General features: G+C 44.4%; 2 protein-coding genes and 1 long non-coding RNA gene across 5 annotated transcripts in view; 2 read left to right on the top strand and 1 right to left on the bottom strand.

The window, feature by feature from the left end:
* LOC133466421 (gastrula zinc finger protein XlCGF57.1-like) overlaps positions 1-1,628 on the top strand; it is a 5,528-nt gene extending 3,900 nt beyond the window's left edge. The window contains exon 3 of one of the 2 annotated variants that reach the window (XR_009784936.1): positions 342-457. Coding sequence is in view for 1 of the 2 variants with exons in the window: in XM_061750121.1 (XP_061606105.1) it covers positions 342-1,261 (920 nt within the window). In the remaining variant the exon portion in view is untranslated. Of the gene's footprint in view, positions 1-341 lie in introns of both variants that reach the window. The other variant, XM_061750121.1, reaches the window with a different exon arrangement.
* Positions 1,620-10,735, bottom strand: LOC133466520 (uncharacterized). The gene is made up of 3 exons (XR_009784953.1): positions 10,034-10,735; positions 4,182-4,382; positions 1,620-3,337 (listed from the first exon to the last, which is right to left on the bottom strand). It is a non-coding gene; the product is annotated as an uncharacterized LOC133466520 (long non-coding RNA).
* Positions 9,848-27,082, top strand: LOC133466509 (gamma-secretase subunit Aph-1b). Of its 2 annotated transcripts, XM_061750308.1 has the most exons (7): positions 9,848-10,117; positions 13,318-13,378; positions 13,454-13,488; positions 18,567-18,640; positions 19,044-19,166; positions 21,241-21,368; positions 23,019-27,082. In XM_061750308.1, the coding sequence occupies exons 1-7, from the start codon at positions 10,005-10,007 to the stop codon at positions 23,184-23,186; spliced, it is 702 nt and encodes a 233-aa protein (XP_061606292.1). In that variant the 5' UTR covers positions 9,848-10,004; the 3' UTR covers positions 23,187-27,082. The 2 variants fall into 2 exon arrangements, with proteins under 2 accessions (XP_061606292.1, XP_061606283.1); XM_061750299.1 differs by having other exon boundaries at positions 13,318-13,488.

Here is a 27,082-nt window from a genome sequence, read left to right as displayed (position 1 = left end):
TGCTGATTTTTCTTTTGACTTCCAATGAAGCGCTTTTGAAAGGAACATAAATGTGATTGGCAAACCTCGTAACTGTACTGTGCACCTCCCCGATAGACTTTTTGGACCAAAGTATGTACAGATGATACCCTACTTAGGTATGTTACAGGGAGCTGTTCGTGTCTTGAATTGTTTGTAAGTTGCTATTTTGCCAAAAGATGCCCGCTTCTGGCACACTCGGACACACACAACGCGTCACATTTGTACAGTAGGCGGCGGCGTGTCTTTATAAACAATAAGACACACCACATCGATGTCACAACCTTGACAACCGTGCGTGTTGGTCTTCTTGTCTCCTGCAGCCATCAAGAAAGAGTTCCACCTTGAGCAGCTTGAACCAGAGCCTCCTCACAGGAAGGAGGAAGAGGAGCCAGGGTCCCCTTCCATTAAAGAGGAAGAGGAGGAGACTGATATCACCAAGTTGCCGTTCACTTGCGTCATCGTGAAGATTGAAGGTGGTGATGAAGAAGAAGGTGATGGAGACCGAGGTGAAGGATCACAGGCAGACAGCCTTTTAGCTCCAGTATCAGATAGTGACAACAAAATGTCAGACTCTGATGATGATGATGATGATGATGATGATGAACACGCTAAAGGTGATATGCTGTGTCAAACTGAGGACAAAGCCTGGGAATGTTCCCTGTGTGGCAAATCTTTCTCTGCCAAAAAAAATCTGAGAAGACACCTGATGCTCCATACAGGCGAAAAACCTTTCAGCTGCGCAGATTGTGGTAAAAGATTCGCTAGTAAGGCACATTTGCACAGACACGCGAGAACGCACACTGGAGAGAAACCTTTTTCCTGCTCAGTCTGCGGTCTTAGAGTAACTCAAAAGATTAATTTATTAAATCACATGAAAACACACACCGAGGAGAAACCTTTCGCGTGCCCATTTTGCACCAAAGGCTTCGCTCGTAAGGCACATTTGAACAGACACGCACAAATACACACTGGAGGCAAGGCCTTTGTCTGCTCAGTCTGCACCTTAACTTTCAGCGAACGTTCCAATTTGGCGAAGCACATGAGAGAACACACCGGGGGAAAACCCTTTTCCTGCTCAGTTTGTGGGAAAAGTTTCTCTCAGAGACGCGCTTTGACAAGACACACTCGAATGCACACAGGTGAGAAACCTTTCAGTTGCAGTGTGTGTGGTAAAAGATTCCCTCAGAAGTATCAGGTGAAGAAACACAAGTGTGTTGTTGACAAATGCAGCATGAAATGAAGCTTCAGAACTTTAGGCAACAGGTTTTAATGGGAGCGGTATGGTGGCCACGTGATCCTGAATCCAATCCGATGGTCCTTCTCTGCTGGCCTGAACATTTTCAGAAGCACTGACCTAAGTTGCGTAACCTTGTATGATAGTAATTTATTTTCATTTCTTGGCTGGCCTGCTTGCAGTAGTGTGGATGTGGGATTTTTTTTTTTTGTCCAATCAGATTTCAGCATCTATGTGTTGACCTGTCAGTGTCGTCTGCCCAGGCAGGGCCTTCAGAATCACGTGTGAGTTGTGGCCTAAGGCAGCTGTTTGCCAGTGTTCTCATTTCATATTGGTGTTTATTTGTCTTGTTTAATAAAAATCTTCATGGGCATCGGCGACTTTAGCTCTACTTTTTTTCTTCTTTGACTTCACTCGAGCAGAAGACGACTCGAAGCCTGCTTGGAGCTAACCCTTTGTCGTATAATAAAGCAAGAAATCCAGTGACTGCTCGTAACTTGAAACATTCGTAAATGTTTGGGTAATCAAATCAAGGTACCGTTGCAATTGAGTCTGTACTCGAGTTATTACAGATGTGGTCCGAAGTTGACATACATTCATCTCATCCTGGGGATGAATGACATATTAAAGTCGGTCGAGCGTGTCCATTCACAGGACCAGATCTTGATCTTGGTCTGTAGGCTGTGGCGAGCATGGCTATATGCGGAGAAAAACATCCCCTGACCTCAACCAATGGGCGGTGTGTAGTACCCAAAGGAAAACCAATCAGCTTTGTATTCAAAGCAATAACAGAGTCAAAGGAACTCCCGAGTGGATTCCAAATGTGCCTCGAACCTGCCAGCTGGGTTCTTGGAGTGAATTGTGGGACGATTTGGAAGCGGAAGTGTTGATGAAGTGGACTGTATGCCGTGACACATCGTGCCCTGCACTCTATTTTTACTTGTCATGTGAGGGTGTAAATCATGCAAATGAGCTCACAGAGCTTCGCTCCGCTGGAAGGAATATTTTCTTTCAGATGAATGTCATTTGCGCATTTGGTAAGCACCGTGTGCTTCGTCATTTGATAAATCGATACCGGTGACGTAATAAATAAATCAACCAACCCGACTGAGAGCCTGCGGAGCACGCTTAATGCAGAACACAGTACAGTGGACCGCCGCATACTCGTGGAGTCACCTATTTGTTGACCCCCCCACAAAACCAAAAACTATTTCCAATTGTTTTTCTTTTTTGTTTGTTTTTTCTTTTTGGGAGAGAACCAACCCCCCCCAAAACGCTTACTGACGGTTTGGTTTATCCACGCTTATTCAAGAATTTGGGGGGTTTCAATATTTTTTCCCCCAATGCACTTCTAATAGGTGTCAATTATCTGCATATTTCGGCAGTCCGGTGCAGTCCTTATCCCTGCGAATCACGAGTGAGAAATAATGGAGAGACTGTTGGCAATGGTCGTCCCATTCACTGACTGCACTCATGCATTCCGGCGACACAGAGACTCTCCACACTTTGCTTTTTAGTCACAGGTCCGATGGAATGATAAATATAGTTCAGTGTCAATATACGCAGACTCGTCACCGTCCTCGATGAGGCCGATGACAGCGGTGTCATCTGCAAACTTCGGGAGTTTGACAGTCGGGTGCGCTGAGGTGCAGTCGTTCAGTGTAGAGAGAGAAGAGCAGCGGAGAGAGGACACGACCTTGGGGCGCCCCAGTGCTGATGCTGCGTGCGGATGAGGTGGCCTCCCCCAGCCTCACCTGCTGTGTCCTGCCCGTCAGGAAGCTGTACATCCGCTGGCAGATTGCAGGCGAGACGCTGAGCTGGAGAAGCTTGGAGGAAAGGAGTTCGGGGATGACGGTGTTGAACGCTGAGCTGAAGTCCACGAACAGGATCCTCGCGTAGGTCCCCGCGCTGTGGAGGTGTTCTAGGATGAAGTGCGGTCCCATGTTGACTGGATCGTCCGCAGACCTGTTCGCCCGGTAGGCAAACTGCAGGGGGTCCAGCAGGGGACCCGTGACGCTCTTGAGGTGGTCCGGCACGAGACGTTGAAAGGACTTCATGACCACAGATGTCAAGGCGAGCGGCCTGTTTAATTGAAGAAAATTTTGGCTCATCCCGTTATTTATTTATCTCTTTTAGACAGTGACACAACACCTCAATTGAGACACTGCTCGATAGAACTGTGTGTCATCTGCATAGCGATGATAGTCATTTATTTTATTCTTCTTATCGTATGTTATTTATTCTTATTTTCTTCTTATGTTTTTATTTCACAAATCTTGGGATTTATTGGGCTAAATTACTGGCTGCACGCTTACACAACACTGCATCCACTTTTTTTTGATACATCCCATTTCAGATAGACATTTAGACCTTATATTGTTGCATGACACCTCGTCGCACCGATACAACAAACGCACAAAATCTTAACAATATCAAATATCAACAATATATATGCTGGGAAATTCACGGCTCTGAGCACCCCAGAACCTTCGGAAACTCAGGGCATTGTTGCAGTGTACCGTTCAATACGAGCAAAACTGAGGCAGCTGAAACGCCCGTTGAGGTGCCCCTGAGCGAGGCACCGAGCCCCCTCTCATTATTATTATATTTGATATCATTATCATTGAAAATAATAATAATAATAATATATATGCATCACGAATCACGGTACGGTGGGCGACTGGTTAGCACATCTGCCTCACAGTTGTGAGGACCCGGGTTCAATCCCCGGCCCCGCCTGTGTGGAGTTTGCATGTTCTCCCCGTGCCTGTGTGGGTTTTCTCCGGGCACTCCGCTTTCCTCCCACATCCCAAAAGCATGCGTGGTAGGTTAAGTGAAAACTCTAAAAAAAACTCTTGCCCGTCGGTATGAATGTGAGTGTGAATGCCCTGCGATTGGCTGGTGACCAATTCAGGGTGTACCCCACCTCTCGCCCGAAGATGGCTGTGATAGGCTCCAGCACGCCCGCGACCCTTGTGAGGAGAAGCGCGACAGAAAATGGATTGACGGACGGATGGATAATAATCTGTTCTGTCCTCACGAGATGTTTGACTGCTTTGTCCAGCTCGACAGACGGTTAACAGACAAGATGTTTGTGACTCTTCATTTTCTTTTCTTTTTGAAAAAACTGTGAAAGACAGAAAGAGAAATACAGTACAACATCAGTGTTCAAAATGTCTGCCTACATATGTCAAAATGTCAAAAAGTAAAGTACAAATTCTAAAAATATAAAGTGCATTGTTTAAACATGAATTACCTTATAAAACATGCATTCTGGAGTCAAGTAAAGTATGCTAAGAGTTAGCCTAATTAGCACAACGCAGGTCCGGTAGCATGGGACGCTAACAAATGAAAACGTCTTAAATGACTCGTTTTTAACACATTTTTAGCTACATTTGTACACTAAAAAACGTGGCTTTACTTGTAAACATGTTCGAGCTTACGGAGAATCACAAATGGTCATTTACAGCCTCACGTGGCTACGTGTTGCTCTTCGAACACTGAGGTCAACTCGAGACAATCTGATGTACACCATACATTTCACCACCGGAGGGTGCTAACGGGCAACATAATAAAATGCAAACACAACATTGCAACAACTAGACCATTACACTCCCCGCCTGGTGTGAACACTTTTACATCACTATTCATTTCAAACCAATCCTTTGTCAATATTTTGAGGACGCAGGAGAACAAGCTGAGTGACAGGGCGCAAGTAGTGGAATATCCCGCTTGACAACTTTCACCTCTACCTTTTCTGATCTTGTCTTCCGAGGGATGCTTTTGGTCGTGGGCCCAATAGGCCATTCATTAGGCCATTTAGCTTGGTCATCTTTTAACAAGACATCCCCTTCTAGCACGTTTTCTTTGTCTTGAGTCCATTTCCTTCTGGGCTGCAGCACCGACGGATATTCTTGCCTCCAACGTCTCCAAAATCTGTCTGCAAGACTGAACCTGTTCCCATTGCTTTTTGTACACATCCTTGAGGTCCAGTGTCCCTTCTGGAGCTGACATAGACGTTAACCTTTGCGTTAGAAGCATAGAGGTTGTCAACACAGTGGGTGAATCTGGATCTATGGTCAGAGGAGCCATTGGCCGAGCGTTGAGGATTGCCATAACGTCCGCCATGAGCGATGTGAGAACGATAACGTTCCCTCTAGAATGCGGCGTGCCGTGCCTATCGTTCTTTCCCAAGAGCCACACATACGTGATGTGTGGGGTGTTAAGCGTCCATGTGCAGCCTTCATTGTTGAGGTCATTTTGAATCACAGAATCGTCTTTGTTAAACTTTAACTCTCTGCATTCAGTGATAAAATTGGTGCCGCAATCTGACCTGAAAACCTTGGAAGGCCCTCTAATGGAGAAAAACCTCTTTTCTCTTCTCTAACTGTGAAACACTAGAACATTTATTCCACATCTGCAGTTATTGCAATTTGTTCTCGGCTGAATCTACGAGTACCCCGAGCAAGCGTATATTAGTATATTGGTTGAAATGAAAATGCAATGAATTTGGAAAAATATACGAAGGAAGGTAAACGCTTGCGTTCACTTCCGGGTTACGTTTTGACCGTTAAAATCAAACAAATGTTGTCTCGTAGAGGGCACCACGTCACTTTTTATACGTATAACATTTAGGGAAAGTGACGAGAAACCTTTTTATCAGTCTCATAATCTGAAGGTTGCTATATTTTATGAAATTTTGAGTCCTCGACAACAGAGTTTCATTGTTAAACTCAACCCACACAAAACACAACCAAGAGTGGAATTTTATAGAATATTTAAGGACATCTACAAGGGATCTAGAGGGAAACACACAAAGGGGGTCCAACTAAAGTAAGAAAATAAATAACTCATAATGGTGAAAAGAAGAAAAGGGAAATAGAACATCGTGTGTTGCTTGGCTAAAAATGTGAATGCGAGTGTTTAATGCGAGAGAGAGCAAAGTTGGGATTTTGTGTGAAGCTAGTAATTTCCCCCAAATTATTCGGCACTAATATTGTACAGTCTGGCAAACACTGATGTGTTACTCACGAACGTACATCAGCTGGTAGGTGGGGTGTTCTGTCTCAGTCGTCCCGGGAAGCACGGGGACAGGTTTGAACGAATGAGCAAAAGGATGCAGAAGAATGAAACAAAACAAAAGAGGCGGAAGAAGAAAAATTGTTGGGAGAACAAGACCGTCTCTCTTCCTGCCTTTTCAGGGACTTGCTAGCAATTTCAGAGCGATCACGCTTGGCTGGAAGTGTATCTGGTACTTTAGTAGCAGCTGGTCTGATTGCCTAGCGGCGGCCCACGGAGAGGCTGGGAAGCCGAGTCTCCATCCCCGAGGCCCGCGGTTACAGAGCCGTGTGCCCGAACAAAAAAAGGGGAGGGGTGGCCGGAGACCGCCCCGTGGATAGCAAGACAAGAGCGAAGAACCAAGAAAGTGCAAGAGAGCGGGAGTCGGGGGTTAAGTACCCCGGGGGCGTGCCGGAGAGGACTGAAGACCAGACAAGACCACACCCATCAGCTTGAATCTAGTCTCCCATTTTGACCCAAAAAATGGGTTTAAAACATATATTCATGTAAAATACTCCAAACTTTGTACTCTTTACTCACAAGTCAAGCATATAGACTGTTTAAATCAAACTGCTTATGGTTCACATTTTCATGCTGTTGGAGTCAAATCAAGGCAAACCGTTCTTAAAATCTCGCAGCTGCGCTTGTAAAGTTGACACACTGACAGAGACATCAAGGCATACATTTGGAATCATTTGGCAGAGTTCGTAAAACATCAAAACAGACATTTTCTTTGGTTCAATATCACATGCGAGGTCACGAAGCTCACCTTTTGGCCTGCTGTCAGTTCAAAAGAAGAAAGGACTCTTTGATGACTGTACACCAAGATTTCGAGTCCAGTAGACGTATACGTGAAAGTAGAGAGCAACGTAGGTGTATCTACGTGGGGAGGTTAAGAGATTGCACAGTTGAAAGAAAAAGGGAAAACGCTAACACGAACGTTAACGAAGAGTCTTTGTAGTGTTCTCCAGAAATAGGAAAACAAATTCAGCCCAGCTCCTTCCGAGCGAAACAGAGGGAGTCTTAAAAACTAAATCTACTGTTAGGTATGAAACTTATGCAAGTAGCAGACCAAAAGCAGAGGTGAAAGACAGGGGTTCTAGTCTTTGACCGTGGAAAGAAACCTTAGCCTGAGTACAAGAGGAAGCGAGGAGGTCCGGAAAACAGTTCAGTCTGGGGGGGACCTCCTGGACAGTTTGAACTGGGTCATTTTCGGGCTCAGCCATTCCTTTCCACCGGAAGACCTCAGGCAAGCATTGGAGTTTCGGAAGAGAAGGTAGTCGATGCTGGAAATCATTTCGTGGTCGAGGATGGTTAGGGCCACTAAGTTAAGGTCTGGAGCAGCGCAGGAAGGTGCAAACAGGGGCTCTGGGGTCTTCACGTTGGTCATGTCAATTGCTCCTTCAAATGTAATCTGTTCAAGCCTTTTGGGGTCAAATTCCAATTTGTGCTGTTTGAAAAACGTAGGAATCACAATTTGGCTGTCGTAACTGCCGGACGGCAGCTTGTACCCGGTGAAATCCTCAATATGCCAAGTGGCATCTTTGGGAGCATCGCTGATTGAGCGAGCGGCAAGGAAGGCTTGACACACAGAGCTGTGGAGATTGTCAGGAAAAACCCAAGGTCGGACGGGACTCTTGTGTAGCGGATATGGGTTAAATAAAAACGTCATTAATTGAGGAGAAAATATTAAGTCGTTACTTCCGGTTTAGCGTCATTTTAAGTTACAGCGTTAGAAATCAAGCTATTTTATCTCGTAAAGGGGCACCACGTCACTGTATAAAATTTAGGGAAAGTGAAAGTTCTTCAGGAATTGCCCTCTCTCGTATAATATAATATAATGAATACAAAAGATAATATAAAGAAATTGGTTCTAAATGTCTCAAAATATATCATATATGGACAATATCTTGGAAACAAAAACACAGATGAATGCACTGCTGACGCAGACAATTACTAATAAAGTTTGGGTGTTTTTTTTGTTTGTTTTGTTTTAAAAACCTTCGGTCATGCGACATCCTCACGAGCGAAGCCCCCGAAACTAGCGGAAGCAGAGGGACTTTTCGCTTCCCACCATCAACAACCAAAGCAGGCCGCTATGAATTAAACATCCGACAAAGCGCTCTGGTTGTGGTTGGTGCCACCTTCCAAGTGACCCACCTAAAGGGGAAGGCCTCGGCCTTCGGGTTCAGCCTTCATAACAACAAATGTAAGTATGTTACTTGCACAAAACATTGTCATGTAGAGGTTGTCACCCAAAATTGCAGCAGCAGCGTTGTACATGTCGATGCCTCTCTTTCCTTGCATATCTCTTCATATTGTCGCTATATGTCTCACGCTTATTTTTTTACACTCAACTCCATCAGCACACATGGGCAGCATATCGGTTGCAGTTGGATACAATGCTTTAGTTTTGGCGTCGTCACAGATTTTCTGTTCAATCGTTCCGAAAGCATGCTTGTCAGCTTCATCGAATACGCCCGTAGGCGTGAATGCTTGAATGAAAAAAGGATTGAAACCCTTCTTCCTTTTCGAAGCGATTCATAACGTGTTCTGCTTCTTTTTGAAATGTTTGCTACAGGAATGTGCTGAAACCGTTGGCTATGCAGTGAGAGGGGATGTGGTGCAGCTCATCAGCAGTGCTGGTGAGAAGCACTGCGTCCCCCTCACTGTACGGAGGACCGCGTTTGAGGTGGACCCCGGCATCCCCAGGCACGGACAGTTGAGGCGTGTGGGGTTACTTCAGTTGCTCTGATTTCTTGAATAGTTAAGTGGAGGCTCGTTCTGAAGTGGGAATGTTATTTTGTGTTTATGCTTACAATGATTTGTTTGTTATCCTGGGTTTGTTTCTTGTTTAATAAAGTGTTTGTTCAGTATTATAAATTTCAAATCAAATTACACACAGTCACACAGGCGCACGCACACACACGCACACACACGCACACACCAAGGTTAGGATAATATACGAAAAGGAACTATATATTTTTTTTAAAACCCAAATTGAAAAAAACATTTTCGTCCGTAAACAAAATAAAAACGAGTCTTTTTAAATAAACAATAACTAAGTGAAACGGAATTCAAGGTCCCCTTCCCCAAATTTCCTGAAATTTCAAAATAAAAGCCTGAAATGGAATTTTCTTTTTTACCAATTTAGCTATAACTTCCTTATTTCTCAATGGATTTTCACCGTTCCTACTTCTACGTGTTCAACTCATTTCACTTCATTCACTACCATTCCATCTTACTGAACGTCATTCTACATCATTCAATAAGATTCAATAACATTCCATGTTGTTTCTACCAGCATTTCAGCATTCACACACAATTTCTTCAGGAATTGCCCTTTCTCGTATAATATAATATAATATAATATAATTAATACAATATATAATATAAAGAAATTGGTTCTCAATGTCTCAAAATATATATGGACAATATCTTGGAAACAAAAACACAGATCAACGCACTGCTGACGCAGACATTTACTAATAAAGTTTTGGTGTTTTTTTTTTTTTTTTTTAAACCTTCGGTCATGTGACATCATCACGAGCGAAGCCCCTGAAACTAGCGGAAGCAGAGGGACTTTTCGCTTCCCACCATCTACAATCAAAGCAGGCCGCTATTAATTAAATATCCGACAGAGCGCTCTGAGTCGCGCGGTTTTCTGCACAGTCATCAAGAATCACCGAAAATGACGGTGGCAGTGTTTTTTGGCTGTACCTTCATTGCCTTCGGCCCTGCAATCGCTCTGTTCCTGTTTACCATCGCCCGGGAGCCTCTGCGGGTCATCTTCCTCATAGCAGGGTAAGACCTGATGAATCAGCGTGGCATATTTCATGCATCGCTTGTCATTATTGGGACAAAAACACGTTTACACGGTTGTGCTTCGATCGATAAACTCCAGTCGCTGTGCAGCTAGCATGCTAGCCGAACGCACCATTAGCTTTCTCTGTTTTGATTCAAAAAAACACCTACCCTTCCGTTTCCACTGATTACTTAGCTCGTCAGTTTAGTCATTCTCTTTGTATAGAGGAGCTGGACTAAATAGAGACTAACAAAGGTGTCTTGATGATTGTAAAGGGTGCGTGTCAGGTTTCCGCTCTTCTGTCTGAGAAAGCACCCATTTAAGGCGGGGCGTATTTTACAATTGAAGGTTTCTTGACACATTTCTCACTGCGGTCAAGCCAGCCGCCCCTCATTTTGTTCATACAAGGCATTACGGCAATAGGTCGCCAACGAGCGGCGAAAGCCACCTTCAAAATAAAAGCCTCCCAATAATACGGATGTCAGTGCTCTTCGGTTAAGGAATGGAACCGGCAAAGTTAATTTGAATCTTGAGATGCATTAAAAAATCTACTTTAGTCGATATCTTAGGAAAAATACATTTGTTATGGACTGCACTTATATAGCGCTTTATCTACATCATCACAGTGCCCAAAGCGCTTTACAAAGCCTCTCATTCACACACACATTCATCAACCGATGGGCGACTGCTGCCATGCAAGACGCTGCCAGGCCCACTGGGAGTAAATTAGGGTTCAGTGTCTTGCCCAAGGACACTTCGACAGCAGGGATTCGAACCTGAGCTGAACCTGAACTGAGCCAAAGCCACCCTAAAATAATCCCATTGCTATCGCAAGACAAGTCCAGATCTGTGTGACAGACCACCAAAAGAGGTGTGATGAAGATCTGATATTGTATTTCAAAATAAAAGTCTCTGAAAACTGCATATTTTGCTGTCATTCCCCCTGACTGGAAATATCTGTTAAGTCTTTTTAATGAGCTATAGTAACACCGGTCCAGTTCTCGGGGGCACTACACCACTCCAGGTCGCCAACAAAAGAGGTCCCATTCAAATCTGATGTGGCATTTCAAAATAAAAGTCCCATGAAATTGGTATATTTCAATGTCACTACCACGGATTAAAGAAATTCATTAAAAAAATCTATGCGTTATCGCAAAAAAAAACCGATCGAAGCCACATGGCCAGCTTCTTTGATCGAAAGCGCCGCCGTTTGGGTTCCGGCGGTCGCCCGTGCACGTGGTGGCCAGAGGACAAAGGAAGGGGGAGGGGGTTGGCCGAAGCAACTCCGCAGCTGGAGCGCTGTTAGCAAAACACGAGAGCACGACCCAAGAGCCAGAGAAGAGGCGGGAGTCGACGGTAAAATACCCAGGAGGTGTGTCTATGAGACGGGGAGACTGAAGACCACGCCCGTCGACTAGAATTTTAGTCTACAATTTAGCCATAAAAATAGTGTAAAAATCATATATTAATATAAAATACTCCAAACCTTGTACTCTTACTCATAGATCAAGCACATAGAATGATTGTTTAAACTTCAGTTTTGACAGATCAACTGCTTATTGTTTGGCTTCAAATCAAGACGAACAGTTCTCAAAATCTCACAGCTGGTCCCGCAAAGCCGACACAGTGACGTAGACATCAAGGCATGCATTTAGAATTTTTCTGCAGAGTTCGTGAAATATCAAAACAGACATTTATCTTCAGTTAAAGAAACCTTGAATGAGTCCCCACACATTGCAGTAACTCTCAAACGCCAGCAGGTGTCATCTGCATTCCAGCAATGTTCCCAGTGGTTGAGAGAGAGTCCAACCTTTTGGTCACTCTGTCACTTCAAAAGGAGGAAAGGAGTCTTTGATGACTGGAATCCAGATTTGACGTCAAGCTGCTCATTAGTTTAAGATCCGGGTGAGATGCCCAGGCGTCCTTTGGTGGCCGGCTCGCACAGCGGGGCGGCTTGGGAGAATGCAGTTTATCAAGTTGTTGGGGGGGGGGGGGGGGGCGCAGTGACAACCGGGTCAGAGTCGCTACACTATTGACCTGAAAATTTCACCAGATGTTGGGGACAACCCAAGTAATCCATACATACAAATAAAGTAGAAAAGATAAGATCAGAAATTAATTTAAATTAAGTTAACTATTAGTGGAAGAGAGTGTTTTTTTTTTTGTGATTTAGTTTTCATTTTTGTACATTCCATAAACCTGCCATTTGAACAGGGATGTGCAGACTTTTTATATTCACTATAGCTTCCTTTCACCTCCTTTAATAGTTGTATTACTGACTTTGTTTATTGTGTTAACAGAAATAATTACAGCAGCTGAAATAAGTATTTAACACGTCACCATAGAGAGTCATAGTGACAGACAGAACAAATGAATGGTCTTCCATTAGATGGCAGGAAGTACATACGGTCATTAAAGTATCCACTTTTTGTGACTTTTTTGTTTTTTTGGTGTGCCGTGAGATTTTTCAATTGTAAAATATGTGCCTTGGCGCCATAAAGGTTGGAAATCACGGCTCTCGTCTGATCGTGTATTCTAATCAGTCAGCTGAAACCAACATTACAACATGACAGAAATAATGGGTGCTATCTTACTGAAATGAAATTACTTTCTTGTAATTAAATCACCTACACCGAAAGTTTAGAGCATGATTGGACAGAACGCTGGCATATTTACGTACAACCATTCACCGTGCGCTAGCTTGCTAGGCTGCATACCGTTTTGTTGCCTGCTTGCGAGACGTATCGGAGTACAAGATTTTATTGCAATAGTCTGACAATTGAAACAAGAAATGTGTCTTCTCGTCTGATGCGGGCATCACGTGTTGTCTGTCGGGGCACTGCTCACGTGTTTTCCACGGAAATTGTTCGATCGTGTTGGGTGGCTGAGCGATTGGAGCGCCGCAATTGACCGGGGATCTGTCCGGAGTGTGCCCCTCTCCTCACCCGAAGTCAGCTGGGTAATGTCAGCACACCTGTGAGTCTGTGACCCAAGGCACATGCTCAAAAGAAAATGTCTGGACCACTTCAATGGTTTCTAAAATAAACGCATCCACTTTCAAAGCTATGATTTCCTCCAAACGTCCAGTGTAATTGTTCAGGAACATCTCTGAAAATACACAATCTTCAACTCTAGGAGGAAAGTCCACCATGTTTTTACATTCTTTCACCTGTTTTTTTGTGTGCTTGTTTGCTTCCAGAGCGTTTTTCTGGCTTGTCTCTCTCCTATTGTCCTCTCTGGTTTGGTTTATCTCCGTTCAGGTAAGTAATAAGGACAGTGCGGTTCAGCAGAAAGGACTCCTCATATTTGGCGTGGTGCTGTCCGTCCTCCTGCAGGAGACCTTCCGCTTCGCTTATTATAAACTGCTGAAGTAAGCTATCCCACACAGTTGTTATGTTTTTCCATAGTGCTGCAACAATACATGTCGTGGAAACCCGAAATATCAATGCCCGTTATGTCGTACAACTTGTAATCCACCAATATTTCTGGAAAAATACTTGAACGATAAAACTGCTGACATCCTGTGTGTCAGTCAGCATATTGTGTGAGTGAGGCTTCAATTCAGTGAGCTTCTTAAAGATCCTGTTCCATCAGAATCATTTTTTTTCTACTGTTTTATGCATGAGTCTGTGATGTGGTTTAAGTTGACATCGATGCAGTTTGTCGTTTGAATGCAAAAACCTTTGAATACCAAAACCTCTTGCAGGTGACAGGATTTGAAATCGCTGACAGTGTTATGCAGTTTTGGTAATTAGTATTCCTAGATTCATCCGCAGGGTTGGCACTGGGTCATGAAACAACGTGGCTAAACGGTATCAAAAAATCTCCTAGCCACACTTGTGTGTACTTAGCCACAACATCCCGTGTGTTTATGTGGCCGAACCTTCACACCTATCCAGTCCTCGCCACTGGGAGGTCTGTAAGCTTTTAACCATGTGGGCCCAATTGAAACTACCTCGTCATCAATCAGGACTTGGACTTTATGATTTGGGGAAAATAATTAGACTTTACACAGATCTTATCGGCCTAATCGGTATCGGCCGATAATTAGCATTTTATACTGATCGTTTTTTTTGTTTGTTTAAACTAACAACGTTTTTATGCTGTATGCATTCACGGTTCGCAAATTTTTTTTTAGATAGTGCTTTTTTGAAACGCATTTGATTGATTTCTTGAGCTCTCAGTACCATGAGGCACATTAGGCTGCAATTGTCGTTTCTGTTTTTCAGATGTTACTGGCAAGGTGGAAGAAGCAGTTTTTTTTTTTTCTGCTGTTTTTAGTTTGCATTGATCGTTAGCGCCTACCTGAGGGAAAGAGCTGGAAGAGGTGGTGACCAGGATATGGAGGCTGCAAGAGGATACTGCATGCGTTTGTCTTAGTTCTGGGAGCATTCAAGTCCTCAAGGGAGGGTAGGGGGGGGTACCGACGATTTTTTTCGGCAGTCCTGATTGTCCGTCGCAGTCGGAGTTTGCCCTTTTTTGTGGCAGGACCAAACCAGACTGTGATGGATGAACACAGGACTGATTCGATGACTGCTGTGGAGAACTGCCACAACAGCTCCTGTGGCGGGCTGTGCTTCCTCAGAAGCTGCAGGAATGACATCCTCTGCTGGGCCTTTTTGAGGACGGAGTTTATGGATCCCACTTCAGGTCCTGATAGATTGTAATTCCCAGGAAGTTTGTCTCGACAGTTGACACAGGGCAGATGGACAGTGTGAGAGCCAGCTGTGGTGAAGGATACTTCCTGAAGTCCACGAACATCTCGAGACTTTTGAGCGTGTACAGCTCCAGGTTGTGTTGGTCGCACCAAAGCTCCAGAAAAACAGACCTGTCACTGTCTTTGATGAGGCCAATGGCTGTGGTGTCACCTGCAAATTTCAGGAGTTTGACAGCTTGAAATTGTACTTTTCAAATCTGCAGTAGAAGGTGTTGAAGTCGTCAGCCAGTTATTTATTGTGCTCCACTTGGGGGTTGATGGTCGCTTGTTGTTGGCTAGTGAGGTCCTCCATTCGCAGTAGACTATTTGTCATCTTTTCTGCATAATTTCTCTTTGCGATGTTCATTTCTTTTGTGAGCCGGCTTCTAGCCCGATTGTACGAGGCTCTGTCCCCACTTGGATCGCTCTTTAGCCTGGCGAAGTTGCTGAAGTTTGGCAGTGCGCCACGGCTTGTCACTGAACGTCCGAAATGTCTTTGTTGCTACACGCATCTTTACAGAAAGTACGATAGGATGTGACTGGCTGCCAGTTGAAGTTTCAAAGGCACTCCAATCTGTGCAGTCTCCATTGTTGCTTCATTGGTCCACTTCTTCACTGTTTTCACCACAGGCTTCACACATTGAAGTTGTGGCCGTATTAAGTGAATGAAACGGTGATCAGACGAGCCCAGGGCTGCATGGGGAATAGCACCATGTGCGCCATTTACCCTTGTGCCCCTCTGGAATAAGTAGCGATATGAAAGAAAATGCACAGGCTCTTAAAAGTGTCATAAGTCGGTCATATATGAATATTTTTTTCTTTTCAACCTCTCAAAATGTTCAGCAGCTTCAGACCTATCCATCATTTTTTTTGTATGCCCTCTATGAACAATAAAAGCATGATTGTGTTTTGACCCTAACCCTAAATATGCCATATTTTCATCCATCCATTTTCTGTCGCGCTTCTCCTCACGCGGGTCGCGGGCGTGCCGGAGCCCATCCCAGCTGCCATCGGGCAGGAGGCGGGGTACACCCTGAACCGGTCGCCGGCCAATCGCAGGCCACATATAAACAAACAACCATTCACACTCACAGTCACACCTACGGGCAATTTAGAGTCTCCAATGAATGCATGTTTTTGGGATGTGGGAGGAAAGCGGAGTGCCCGGAGAAAAGCCACGCAGGCGCGGGGAGAACGTGCGAACTCCACACAGGCGAGGGCGGGATTTGAACCCGGTCCTCAGAACTGTGAGGCAGATGTGCAAACCAGTCGGCCACCCTGCCGCTATCCTCCCTGCCGTTTCCATATTTTCAAATAATAATAATAATTTAAAAGTGGAATATTTGATGTGAGGTAATTCGAGCCTCGAATAAGTCATAACAACATAGATTTGGATGCAATAAGAATTAATCTAACAAACCAAGTAACAAAAAACACCAACCAACTACAATGAAACAATAATAAAAAAACAAAACAATGAACAACAGGGAATTGACTCTTTCAACTATTTTAGGGTTTCTCAAAACAATCACCACATACACCTGTTGTGTTTTTTCTCAATTTTGAGCACTGATTAAACGAACGCGGTGGTCTTGTGCACATGACGCACTGCTTGCCGCTGCTGCTGGATCAGCGTCTCATGCTACAATGCATACGTACTATTCACGTCGGTGGACCCTGGATGGCAGGAGAGCAAAAAATACAGGGGACGACAATTTTTGGACAAGTTGGGGAAGGCCCTCATCGCGCCTGCAATCGTACGGAGAAAGCATCTCCCCGGGCAAGAGGCTGCAGCCAGCCTGGTGGAGCAAGCTTACCGTGGGGGGGGGGAGCAGAGCGATGAGGAGGAGCATATGGTAAAACGGGTCAAGGGCCACCTGAGGGATCACCGGCGGCAGGAGTAGGTGCCACAAACCTCCAAATAAATAAATCAGATGACCTCAGGTGACAACTACTCCAAGAAAGCTTTGACAGAGACATCTTTGACGGAACAAACAAATAATTGAGGCATAATTGTGCTTACTTGGTCCAGGTGATCGATAGCGCCTTTGCAGGCATTAGAGTCTAGGAGGATCTGGGGCGGTTTCTTCCCCTTTTCCGCTACCTTCGGCTCACCATGCTCAAAACGAGTGCATTTCCCCCCTTCTTAAGGACATAGGATACCAATGTCCTGTTTTTTGTGAACGCAAATCAGAATCCGAATCATCTTTATTTGCCAAGTATGTCCAAAAAAACACACAAGGAATTTGTCTCCGGTAATTGGAGCCGCTCTAGTACGACAACAGAGAACACTTTGGAGACAGAAAGACATTGAGAAAAAAAAAAAACAGTTATTATTATTTATTTTTTTGACAATTGTGCAAAAAGATGCGGAGTCCTCTAGCACTTAGAGCAAAGGGCGCCGAGACTTCAAGCGAGTAGTACGATAGTCTGGGACAATGTTGATTGTGCAAATGGAGCAGATGCTACTCTGGCATGAGTGGCCGGTATTGGTCAACAACAGATACGCAAATAGTGCAGCGTGGCGAGACGACGACAGTGAGTGCACGAGTCATGTAGAATTGGCCCCACAGAAATTTGACAACAAACTCAAGACAAAAAGACAAAAAATTGCCAGCATGTTGCAATGGAATTGTAGGTTAGCTGTTTAAGAAGTTGATTGCAAGAGGGAAGAAGCTGTTGGAATGTCTGCTAGTTCTAGTTTGCATTGATCGGTAGCGCCTACCTGAGGGAAGGAGCCGGTTTTGATTGTCGGTTTTGATTGTCGGTTGCAGTCGGAGTTTGTCCTTTTTTGTAGCAGCGCCAAACCAGACTGAGATGGAAGAACACAGGACTGATTCGATGACCGCTGTATGAACTGCCTCAGCATCTCCTGTGGCAGGCCGTGCTTTCTCAGAAGCCACAGGAAGTACATCCTCTGCTGGGCCTTTTTGAGGACGGAGTTGATGTTGATCGCCCGCTTCAGGTCCTGAGAGGCTGAGTAGCTGCTGAGGATGCTCGGGCTTGTTTTTTCGCACTGTACCGACCAGCGCCACCGTTTTCTACTGCAGCTCCGCAGCTAAAGTGAAGGATGTAAAAAATAAAGAAAGAAATAAATACAAAATCTATGGTAACAGTGTGGCCCTCAAGTCAATTGTAGAGCTCCAAGACCACCCACATTCCCTGTTTTTTCTCCCTCTGCAGGTCTCCCTGTGTAGACCTGAACGCCAGGGTCTTCATTTTGTGCTTTATCTTGGTGTCACCAACACCCTCATTGGAAACTTTACACTCCCACCTCTGGTGTGTAGTGGCAATGAAAAGGCATTCTATGATAGGACCAGTTTAATCGAAAACAATTAGAGACAATGTACATAAGTAGGGGGTCTCCGCTCCAGCTTTCCATCAGTTTGGGGTCCTTTGTCTGGAACTTGGTAAAGACCCATGACGTAAACTATTAAAAAAAATAGATTGGGTATCGGTGGGGGGTGTTATCGTGCATTCCCTACTTTCTGTCCATAAGGCGTATTTAGGTGGAAGAAAATAACCTGAATGAATGAAAAAAATCGGGAAATGTTCTAATTGCATGGAGAAAGCCCTCCTCCCCCCCGAAATGATATGATAACACTTTAGTTTATCTGCTGTGTCTGTTCCATTTTTCCACCTTCCCTCTTTTCGAGTAAAGGCTAATTGTCCCAGCGCATATCTTCAGCAACTGACATGCAAACAGTTGCTGCTTCTTGTTAACAATGTTGTTGTATGGCGTCTGTCTGCAGGAAAGCAAACGAAGGCCTCCTCACCCTCAGTCAGGAGGAAACCATGCCCATCTCTATCCGACAACTGGCCTACGGTATACTTCCAAAAATAACGAGATAACGGATTCAAAATCTGAGCTCAATTGAACAACCATGTTTTTGTTCAACTAATATGTTAGGCTATACTGTAAATTGCTTTCCATTGATTTAACTGTTGAAATCACTTCATGCTAATTCAGCTATGCAAAATCAAGACTTGGCCATTGAACTCTCACTGTACAAAATTATACAAAGATCATTATATTTATATTGGACAGATGTTTGATAACACATTATTTTGTCCTTACAACAATACACCTCAGTAGTTACCTTTCAGAAATGATTTTGATTGTGTGACATATTTGAAATCTTCCCCATTGTGCGACTAATAAAGGTCCTTCTAAGTACAAACTCACCTGCCTGTCATACAGATGTTCCTTTACTTGTGATCTGTCTCAGTGTCTGGCCTTGGCTTTGGATTCATGAGTGGCGCGTTCTCCGTGGTGAACATTCTGGCTGACTCTGTTGGCCCGGGCACCATCGGGATCCATGGAGACTCGCAGCACTACTTTTTGTCTTCAGGTACCACTTCATTCTCCGCTGCATGGCCATATTATATGGAGACGCTTGTAATTCTTCCGTAACAACTCACTTACACTTGAAGACAGAATTACCAGACCCGCCCCCGACCCCATTAAAATTTCAGTTAAAGTATTTGCCAAGTGCTGTTAGAGAGCCCAATGCATTTTTAACACAGGTTTTCCAAGCATCCCACTTTCATTTTGGATTTTATACAGCGATTGTGTACCAATGTTCATTATCATTTTGAGATACAAGTACCGTAATTTCCTGTGTATAATGCGCATCTTCCTCCCCCCCCCCCCCCAAAATTGTCAAAAGTCAATAGTGTGCATTATATATAGGTATAGGGGAAAATGTTAAAAAAAAAAACCAAAAAAAAAACCCTTCACATTTTAGAAATGTGTGACGCCATCTAGTGGTTTTGAAAAAGCTGTACACTTTCATTCCAAAATGCCACCGCCACCTAGTGGTTATAAAAAAGGTATAGCCTTTAACCTGATGAATGAACAACCATCATTAATTCCTTTATGGTTATGTTTTGTTTAATGATAATGCCTTTCTAAAATGCGTGACCGTTTAATTTGAATCCCATTAAAATTAATTTAAATGTTTTTCGCCTGGTCCTTCATGTTTTAAGAATTGCATCCATCTTACAAATTCTTCCTGGGTAATCAAACATATGAGTACAACGTGCTTAACTTCAGAATAATTCTTTGGAAAAAAAACTAACAAAATACAGATAATACTTCATGTTTTGATCATATGGGTAGAAGCAAAATCATGCATTGTAAAAATTCACTATACATAGGTAGAAGGGTTTTACAGAATTTTGAGGTCAACTTTGGGGGTGCGTATTATCCATGGCACCCATGGATAATACGCACCGCATTATACACGAGAAATTATGGTATGTGCCGTGAGTTCAATGGTAACTTTTATTAGCTCGTCAGTGTTGGTTTTCATTCATTGTGTGTTAGCGTTTAGCTAACGATTTTTGTAAACAAAAGCGAAGAACATTGACCATTCAGTAGGTGTAATTCTTTTGTTATGCAAGTTTAGTTTTGCAGTGAACTTTAAGTGAAGTGTCGGTAAACAACTAAGCAAGCAACAGTCACACTTACTCCCTGCTACCATGTTAGCACATGAGCAACCTGTTGTTGTGATCATGTGGGCTCTGCATGGCATCCTGGCGCCGCTGGATGGAAGTGCTGGAGCGGCGCATGGAATGGACTGCTTGTATAAAGGCTTCGTTATACTCGCGCGGATGGCGACCGCGCTGACGTCACTGCGGCTGTCCCTCGCGTAGTTTGCCTTTATACTCGAGCGCAAGTCGAGCGCGACCCGAGCGCGCTGTTTTGAAAGTGTGCTGCAGTTCGACTCCGAGTTGGGGGTGTCGCTACGGCTGGTATTGGATAGGACACAACAGGCTGGAGTTTCCTCTGGATTTTTTTTGTCCATTTCCGGTAGCCGTTTTTACTTTCCTTTCAGTAACAAGGAACAAAGCAACAACAATGGCGACCGCGACAGAACAAATGGACCTAGACGACCAGATGATACGTTTAGTTATGCTACAAAATCGATTGAGAAGGCGGCGACGTAGATGGTATGTAGAACCGAGGGGCATGCGGGTACGTCATCACAGCATGTGACTAAAACGGACCAATCATGAGAGATGATCTCCGCGGCGTTTGAAGCGCAGCAACTATTTTTGTCCGGTGCGTGGCAAGCTATGCAGAGGTTCTGCACGGGGCAATTCGTCTGTCACGTGATGCAATGCGGGCGTATAAAGAGGCCTAAGAGTGGTAAAATCAGAGATTTTAGTAAGATCCTGTATGCTTTTTTAAATCAAGGACATCAGCGCGATTTACGATCTCAAAGATCAGATCGGGACACCCCTACTCTTCATATGACAAATATCACAAAACTCACAAATCAGTTGAAATCACAAAAATCTCCCCGTTCTCCTGATTTATGTTTGACTGAGGCAAACTTCGTAGTGTACGACAAACAGGGGTGAATGATGTGAGAAACGGTGAAATGTCCAGTATCATTTCAACTCTTTTCTCTTCCTTAGCATTCATGACGATGGCCATTATCCTTCTCCACATGTTCTGGGGTGTGGTCTTCTTTGATGCCTGTGAAAAGCAGCAATGGTGGGCAGTTGCTACCGTTGTCATCAGTCACTTGGTCGTTTCCTGTCTGGTGAGTGATGTGCGAGGGGAAGGCGGGTTGGTGGCTCACGCTGAGAAAACGCAAGATCGCCTACGCCGGCCGCTTTGCGATCATGTATCCAGTTCACATACTGAAAACCGAAAACTATCAAACAAGTGAAGCGTGTTTGTTAATAGCGGCACGGTGATGCACATTCACTCACAATGTATGTGAACCTGAAGAAGCACATTAAGCTGCAGTACAGTGGGTACGGAAAGTATTCCATTTTTCACTCTTTGTTATATTGCAGCCCCTTATTCAGACCCTTTACTGTGACACTCATTGAGTCCAGCTGTGTTTGATGATACTGGTTGGACTGGGATGTCACTTGATTACACACGCCACAGGGCCATCAATCGACCATATACAGCGGCTGAAACAACTTAATTTCTGACCTTATTTGTTCTACTTTCTCTGTATGTATGGATTACTTGGGTTGTTCCCAACATCTGGTGAAATCTCCACGTCAATAGCACCTTTGGAAATATATTTAGTGATAAAAATGGTGACGTGTTAAATTGATTTCAGCCGCGCTATGTGAAATAAGCGTAAATGTTAACGCATGCATTGAACAAACTACTGGTAACATAAACACATTAATAGCAAAGGTGAATATATTATATATATATATATATTTTGACTATAATAATTCAAATGAGGATAAGACGAGAGAGATGGGAACGCCACGCTAATCGCTAAGCTATCACATGACATCGCAAAACCCCCAAATTGATAGCATGCTACAGTACGCTTGTCACCTCGGTCTGGCTGAAACCACATTGCAGCAGAGATGAGCCAACTGTGAAGAGCAAAATAGTGCATGTATATGGAGGGAAACCGTTCCATACAACGCTAGGCTGTACAGAGACGAATTGGTAAGTCACTTGAGAAAGCGAACCCATCATTTCAAAGTACATAACCTTTATTAGTCCCACCACGGGGAAATTTGCATCATTTGAGCAACAATACTGGATCCCGAAAATACAAAAAGAGCATGCAAGAGAAGACACTTGGCTCCAAATGTTTCCGGCATTACAAGGTTGATACAATAAATATATATAAAAATAAATGTTGAAGCCGTAATTTATGAATGATTATGGATTAATAATTATGTCGTGAAATGTAACATGTTCTTGTATGAGAAGCGCTAACGAATAAAGTTGGATTGATTTGATTGATGATCTTGTTCGGTGTTTGAACTTTCGGCCTTGGGCTCCTCGGTTTCCGGGTTCACTCAAGAATTTTCGTTTCGGTGCATCACTAGCAAATTTCAGCTCAAGCATAAACCATTAAATGTGCTCCTCGCGATCATATGGTAATAGCAATTTATTAAATAGGGGAAAAAAAAAATACAAATAGATTTGATTGTTCTAATTCTTGTTTATTTCTGTGTTCTCACTTCATTTGGACATTTTGGGATTGTCTTGATTTCATTAATTCAGCAGTATTGTAAATTATTTTGGCTATAGTTTTCACTGCGTCATAATGACAGCATTGTCCGTTTACAACCTCGCCTTACTCCTGTCAGCTCGTAAATACGGTAACATCTCTTTCAACGCTTCTCTGTCGGTGGATTATGCAGTCGTAATTGTTTGACGTGGCATCTTACTGACAAACGTCGTTGTACCTCTCCTCTCACAGACCTTCCAGAACCCGGAGTATGTTGCCAGCCTGGTTCCCACCTACATGATCTTGTTCCTAATGGGGGTCTGGGCCTTTTACTCCGCTGGCGGCTCCCTCAGGAGCCTCAAACTTTGCCTGACCTGCAAGGACAAAGATTTCCTGCTTGCCAGCCACCGATCCAGATAACGCAACACTCCAGGGAGCTCGCAGGACTCTCCATCCAAAAATCTCTCTCACATGCACTGAGCACCATGCGTGCGTGGGTGCTCGTCCTCTATTTATCTGAATTTTGAATTGGAATCCAAGGGTAGTTTTGTTTGTTTGTTTTGTTTTAAAAAGACCTCTAAAAGCACTGACTGCTTTGCAGAGGAAAAATAACATTTTGAGAGATTCACATCCAGTTTCGGTAAAGCTCAGTTTGCTTATGACAGAGAGTCTTTGATATCAAATGTAGTTCTGCTCACAAATACGAACTCCTGTACTGAAAAATGCCCCATTTTTTTTTTTTTTTTTTTTTTCATTTGCTTTCATGTTACAGGACGTTTCAATGTTGATTCTCACTCCTCCAACACTACGAAGTAATATTGTCCAACGTTTCGATAGCTTGTGTTTTTGGAATGAGTCATGTTTTTTAAAGGATGACTTTTGAATCATGAAAAACAATCTTATCTAATGGACATCATCCCCACTCAGTAAATGCTTGACAACATCCAGCAGTTTACACACGTGGATAAAATTGTTGGTACCCCTCTGTTAATGAAAGAAATATCCCTCATTCATTCATTCTCTTCCGCTTTTCTGAGGTCTGGTCGCTTGAGCAGAGATGCCCAGACTTCCCCTCTCCCCAGCCACTTCCGGGGGGGGGGGGGGGGGGGGAATCCCGAGCTTGGACACATAGTCTCTCCAGCGTGTCCTGGGCAGCCTCCCGGTGGAACGTGCCCGGATCACCTCACCGGGGAGGCGTGCGGGAGGCATCCTAATCCGATTATCTCAGAGCCACCTCATCTGGACCTTCTCGTACTCAGAGGAACAGCGGCTCGTCTCCGAGCCCCTCCTGGACGACCCGGATCCTCACCTTATCTCTCAGGGAGAGCCCGGACTCCGTGCGGCGGAAACTCATTTCGGGCCGCTTGCGTCTGTGATCTTGTTCTTTCAGCTCGTGACCGAGGTTATAGCTAAATTGAGATCTTAGCCTCTTGGCTTAGCTCCTTCTTCACCACGACAGGGTCTGCATATGCTGCACCCATCCGCCTGTCGAGCTCCTGCTCTATTCTTCCCTCACTCGTCAACGAGATCCCGCTTGAGGCAGATTCTTCTTCCTGACCCAGAGAGGGCACTCCACCCTTTTTCGACGGAAGACTATGGCCTCAGATTTGGAGGTGCTGATTTTCATCCCAGTGCGAGAAGTGCGATTCCCCCGATCGTTGGAACACTCTCTGGTCCCCCTTCTTAAAAAGAACCCAGTCTGCCAATCCAGACAGCGATTTTGAGTTGTGGTTCAAAAGAATGCCATCCATTTTCTGTACCGCTTCTCCTCACTAAGGTTGCGGGCGTGCTGGAGCCTAGCCCAGCTATCTTTAGGCAAGAGGCGGGGTACACACTGAACTACTCGCCAGCCAATCGCAGGGCACATAGAAACTAACAAACATTCACACCAAGGGGCAATTTAGTCTTCAGTCAACCTACCACGCATGTTTTTGGGATGCGGGAGGAAAGCGGAGTGCCCGGAGAAAACCCACGCAGGCGCGGGGAGAACATGCAAACTCCACACAGGTTGGGGCCTGGATTTGAACCCCGGTCCTGAGAACTGTGATGCAGATGTGCTAACCAGTCGTCCACCGTTCAACAAAATTATTTTACATGAAACAGGCCTTGTTTTGATTCAGATTTATTAAAAAAGAACAACTGAAACATCCCACAGTCCTAAATATTCCGAGCCTTTGCTCAGTATTGAGTAGAAGCCCCCTTTTGAGCTAAAACAGCCATGAGTCTTTTTGAGAGTGATGCAACAAGTTTTTCACACCAGGATTTGGGGATCCTCTGCCAAGTATTTCAGAGCCCTCTGGTGCTGTCCAGTTCTTCTGCTCATCCTTGAGATGGTTCTCCACCTCCATCGGAGTCCAGCTGTGTTTGATGATACTGATTGGACTGGATTAGGAAAGCCACACACCTGTCTATAGAAGACCTTAAGGTCTCTTTATACCCCCGCGGCCGACGACGCCCACATTGCATCACGTGACCCACGAATTGACCCACGTGGCCCCTCTGCGTAGCTTGCCGCGCAAACGGCAAAAATAGTTGCTGAACGTCGAACGCCGCTGAGATCATCTCTCGTGATTGGTCCGTTTCAGTCACACGCTGTGATGACGTACTCGGCGTGCGCCTTGGTTCTACATACCATCTATGCCGCTATATTTTTCAGCTGCAGGGACGAGACGACCGGTTGCAATCGAAGGAAAGATGAATGCGGCCAAGTACAGGGATATCCTGGACGAAAACCTTCTCCAGAGGGCTCAGAAGGTTCACCTTGCAACAAGACAGCTAAAATAACGAAGGAGTGGCTTCGGAACAACTCCGTGACGGTTCTCGAATGGCCCAGCCAGAGCCCTGACTTAAACCCAATTGAGCATCTCTGGAAAGACCTGAAAATGGCTGCCCACCAACGTTCACCATCCGACCTGACAGAACTGGAGAGGATCGGCAAGGAGGAATGGCAGAAGATCCCCAAATCCAGGTGTGAAAAAAAAAAAATCCCCAAAAGACTCATGGCTGTTTTAGCTCAAAAGGGGGCTTCGACGAAATTCTGCTCCTAACCATTCTTGGGTGTTTTGAGCTTTTTGTTTTGGGTCATTATCCTGTTGCAAGACCCCTGACCTGCAAATGATAGGAAGCTTTGCGACACATTTCTCCCGAGAACTAACTTGCCATTTTATTGTACCCGGCACAGTTTCAAGACAGCCTGCGCCGCATGCAGCAAAGCAGCATCAGAACGTGTTTTATAACCGGGACCGTGTCCTTGGTATGCTTCATGTTTGCGTCTGTGAACGTAGAGATGATGTGGCTTGTCAACATACATTTGGGCAAATTCCAGTCTCACTTGTGGAGGATATTTTTTTCATCAGCGGTGTCCTCCTCGGTCGTCTCCCGGGAGTTCACCTTGAATTTCTTTCTGGACTCTTTCTTTCCCATTTTCCTCCTGCGGTCACGTCCAGGGAGGTCGTCTACAGTCCCGCAGGTCTTCTATTTCTGAACAATATGTTGACCTTGAACATGCCGGTCTGCATCATAACGTGCTGAGACAGCTCTATCCTTTGCTTCCTCTTCGTCTGGGCCGGCCGGCCACGTTTGGTGGAGGGCGCGCCATATCACCAAACGGCACAGTGATTGCTTGTCACCCTTGAAATAGGCCAGCTGATCGATTTCACGTTTGAAGACTCCTGCGATGCCAATTAGAGGCCACGCCTTGTTTGCACATGACCCTGTGGTTAATCATTGACTTTTCTCTCGGGGTGTTTCGTGAGTTGGTTTTCCAAAGTAATTAATTATGTTGAACCGCAATTCAAAAACAATATCTGATTTTCAGTTGAATTTACATTCTGTGACCACTGTGGGTTTTTCTTTCCTTCACGCAGGGGTACCAACGATTTTTGGGGTTTTTAACCCGCTGATGATGGTCACAGCTGCTTCATAGGAATCTCAACCTTTTCGTTTATCTTGATACAGAATGACAGATGGGACAGCTTATTCCAAACGCTTTGTGATCAGCGAGAATTCAATGAGCTGTGAACGATTTGTCATTTTTGGAATGTTTTGTTTCTTTTTTGCCTTTAGGATTTTGTTGCTTGCGGTGATCTCAGCATGTCCTATTTTAGAAATTTGACTCACTGTTTTTTGCAGCCTTCCTTTTATTTTCTGCATCAGGCGAGCTATGCTGGAACCTTCAATATGAGACAATTAGACAAGTGTGCCAATCTTGCGTCTTTTGTCAAGTAAAAAAAAAAAAAGCAAAATTCAGCTAAAAGTTTGGATGGTTTACAGCGAAATAATTCTCTCCAATAAATTTGCTGTATTCTGTTTTGAAA

This window comes from Phyllopteryx taeniolatus, chromosome 2 (assembly GCF_024500385.1).
Source record: "Phyllopteryx taeniolatus isolate TA_2022b chromosome 2, UOR_Ptae_1.2, whole genome shotgun sequence".
NCBI lineage: Eukaryota > Metazoa > Chordata > Actinopteri > Syngnathiformes > Syngnathidae > Phyllopteryx > Phyllopteryx taeniolatus.
This window is presented reverse-complemented; position numbering and strand designations above follow the sequence as displayed.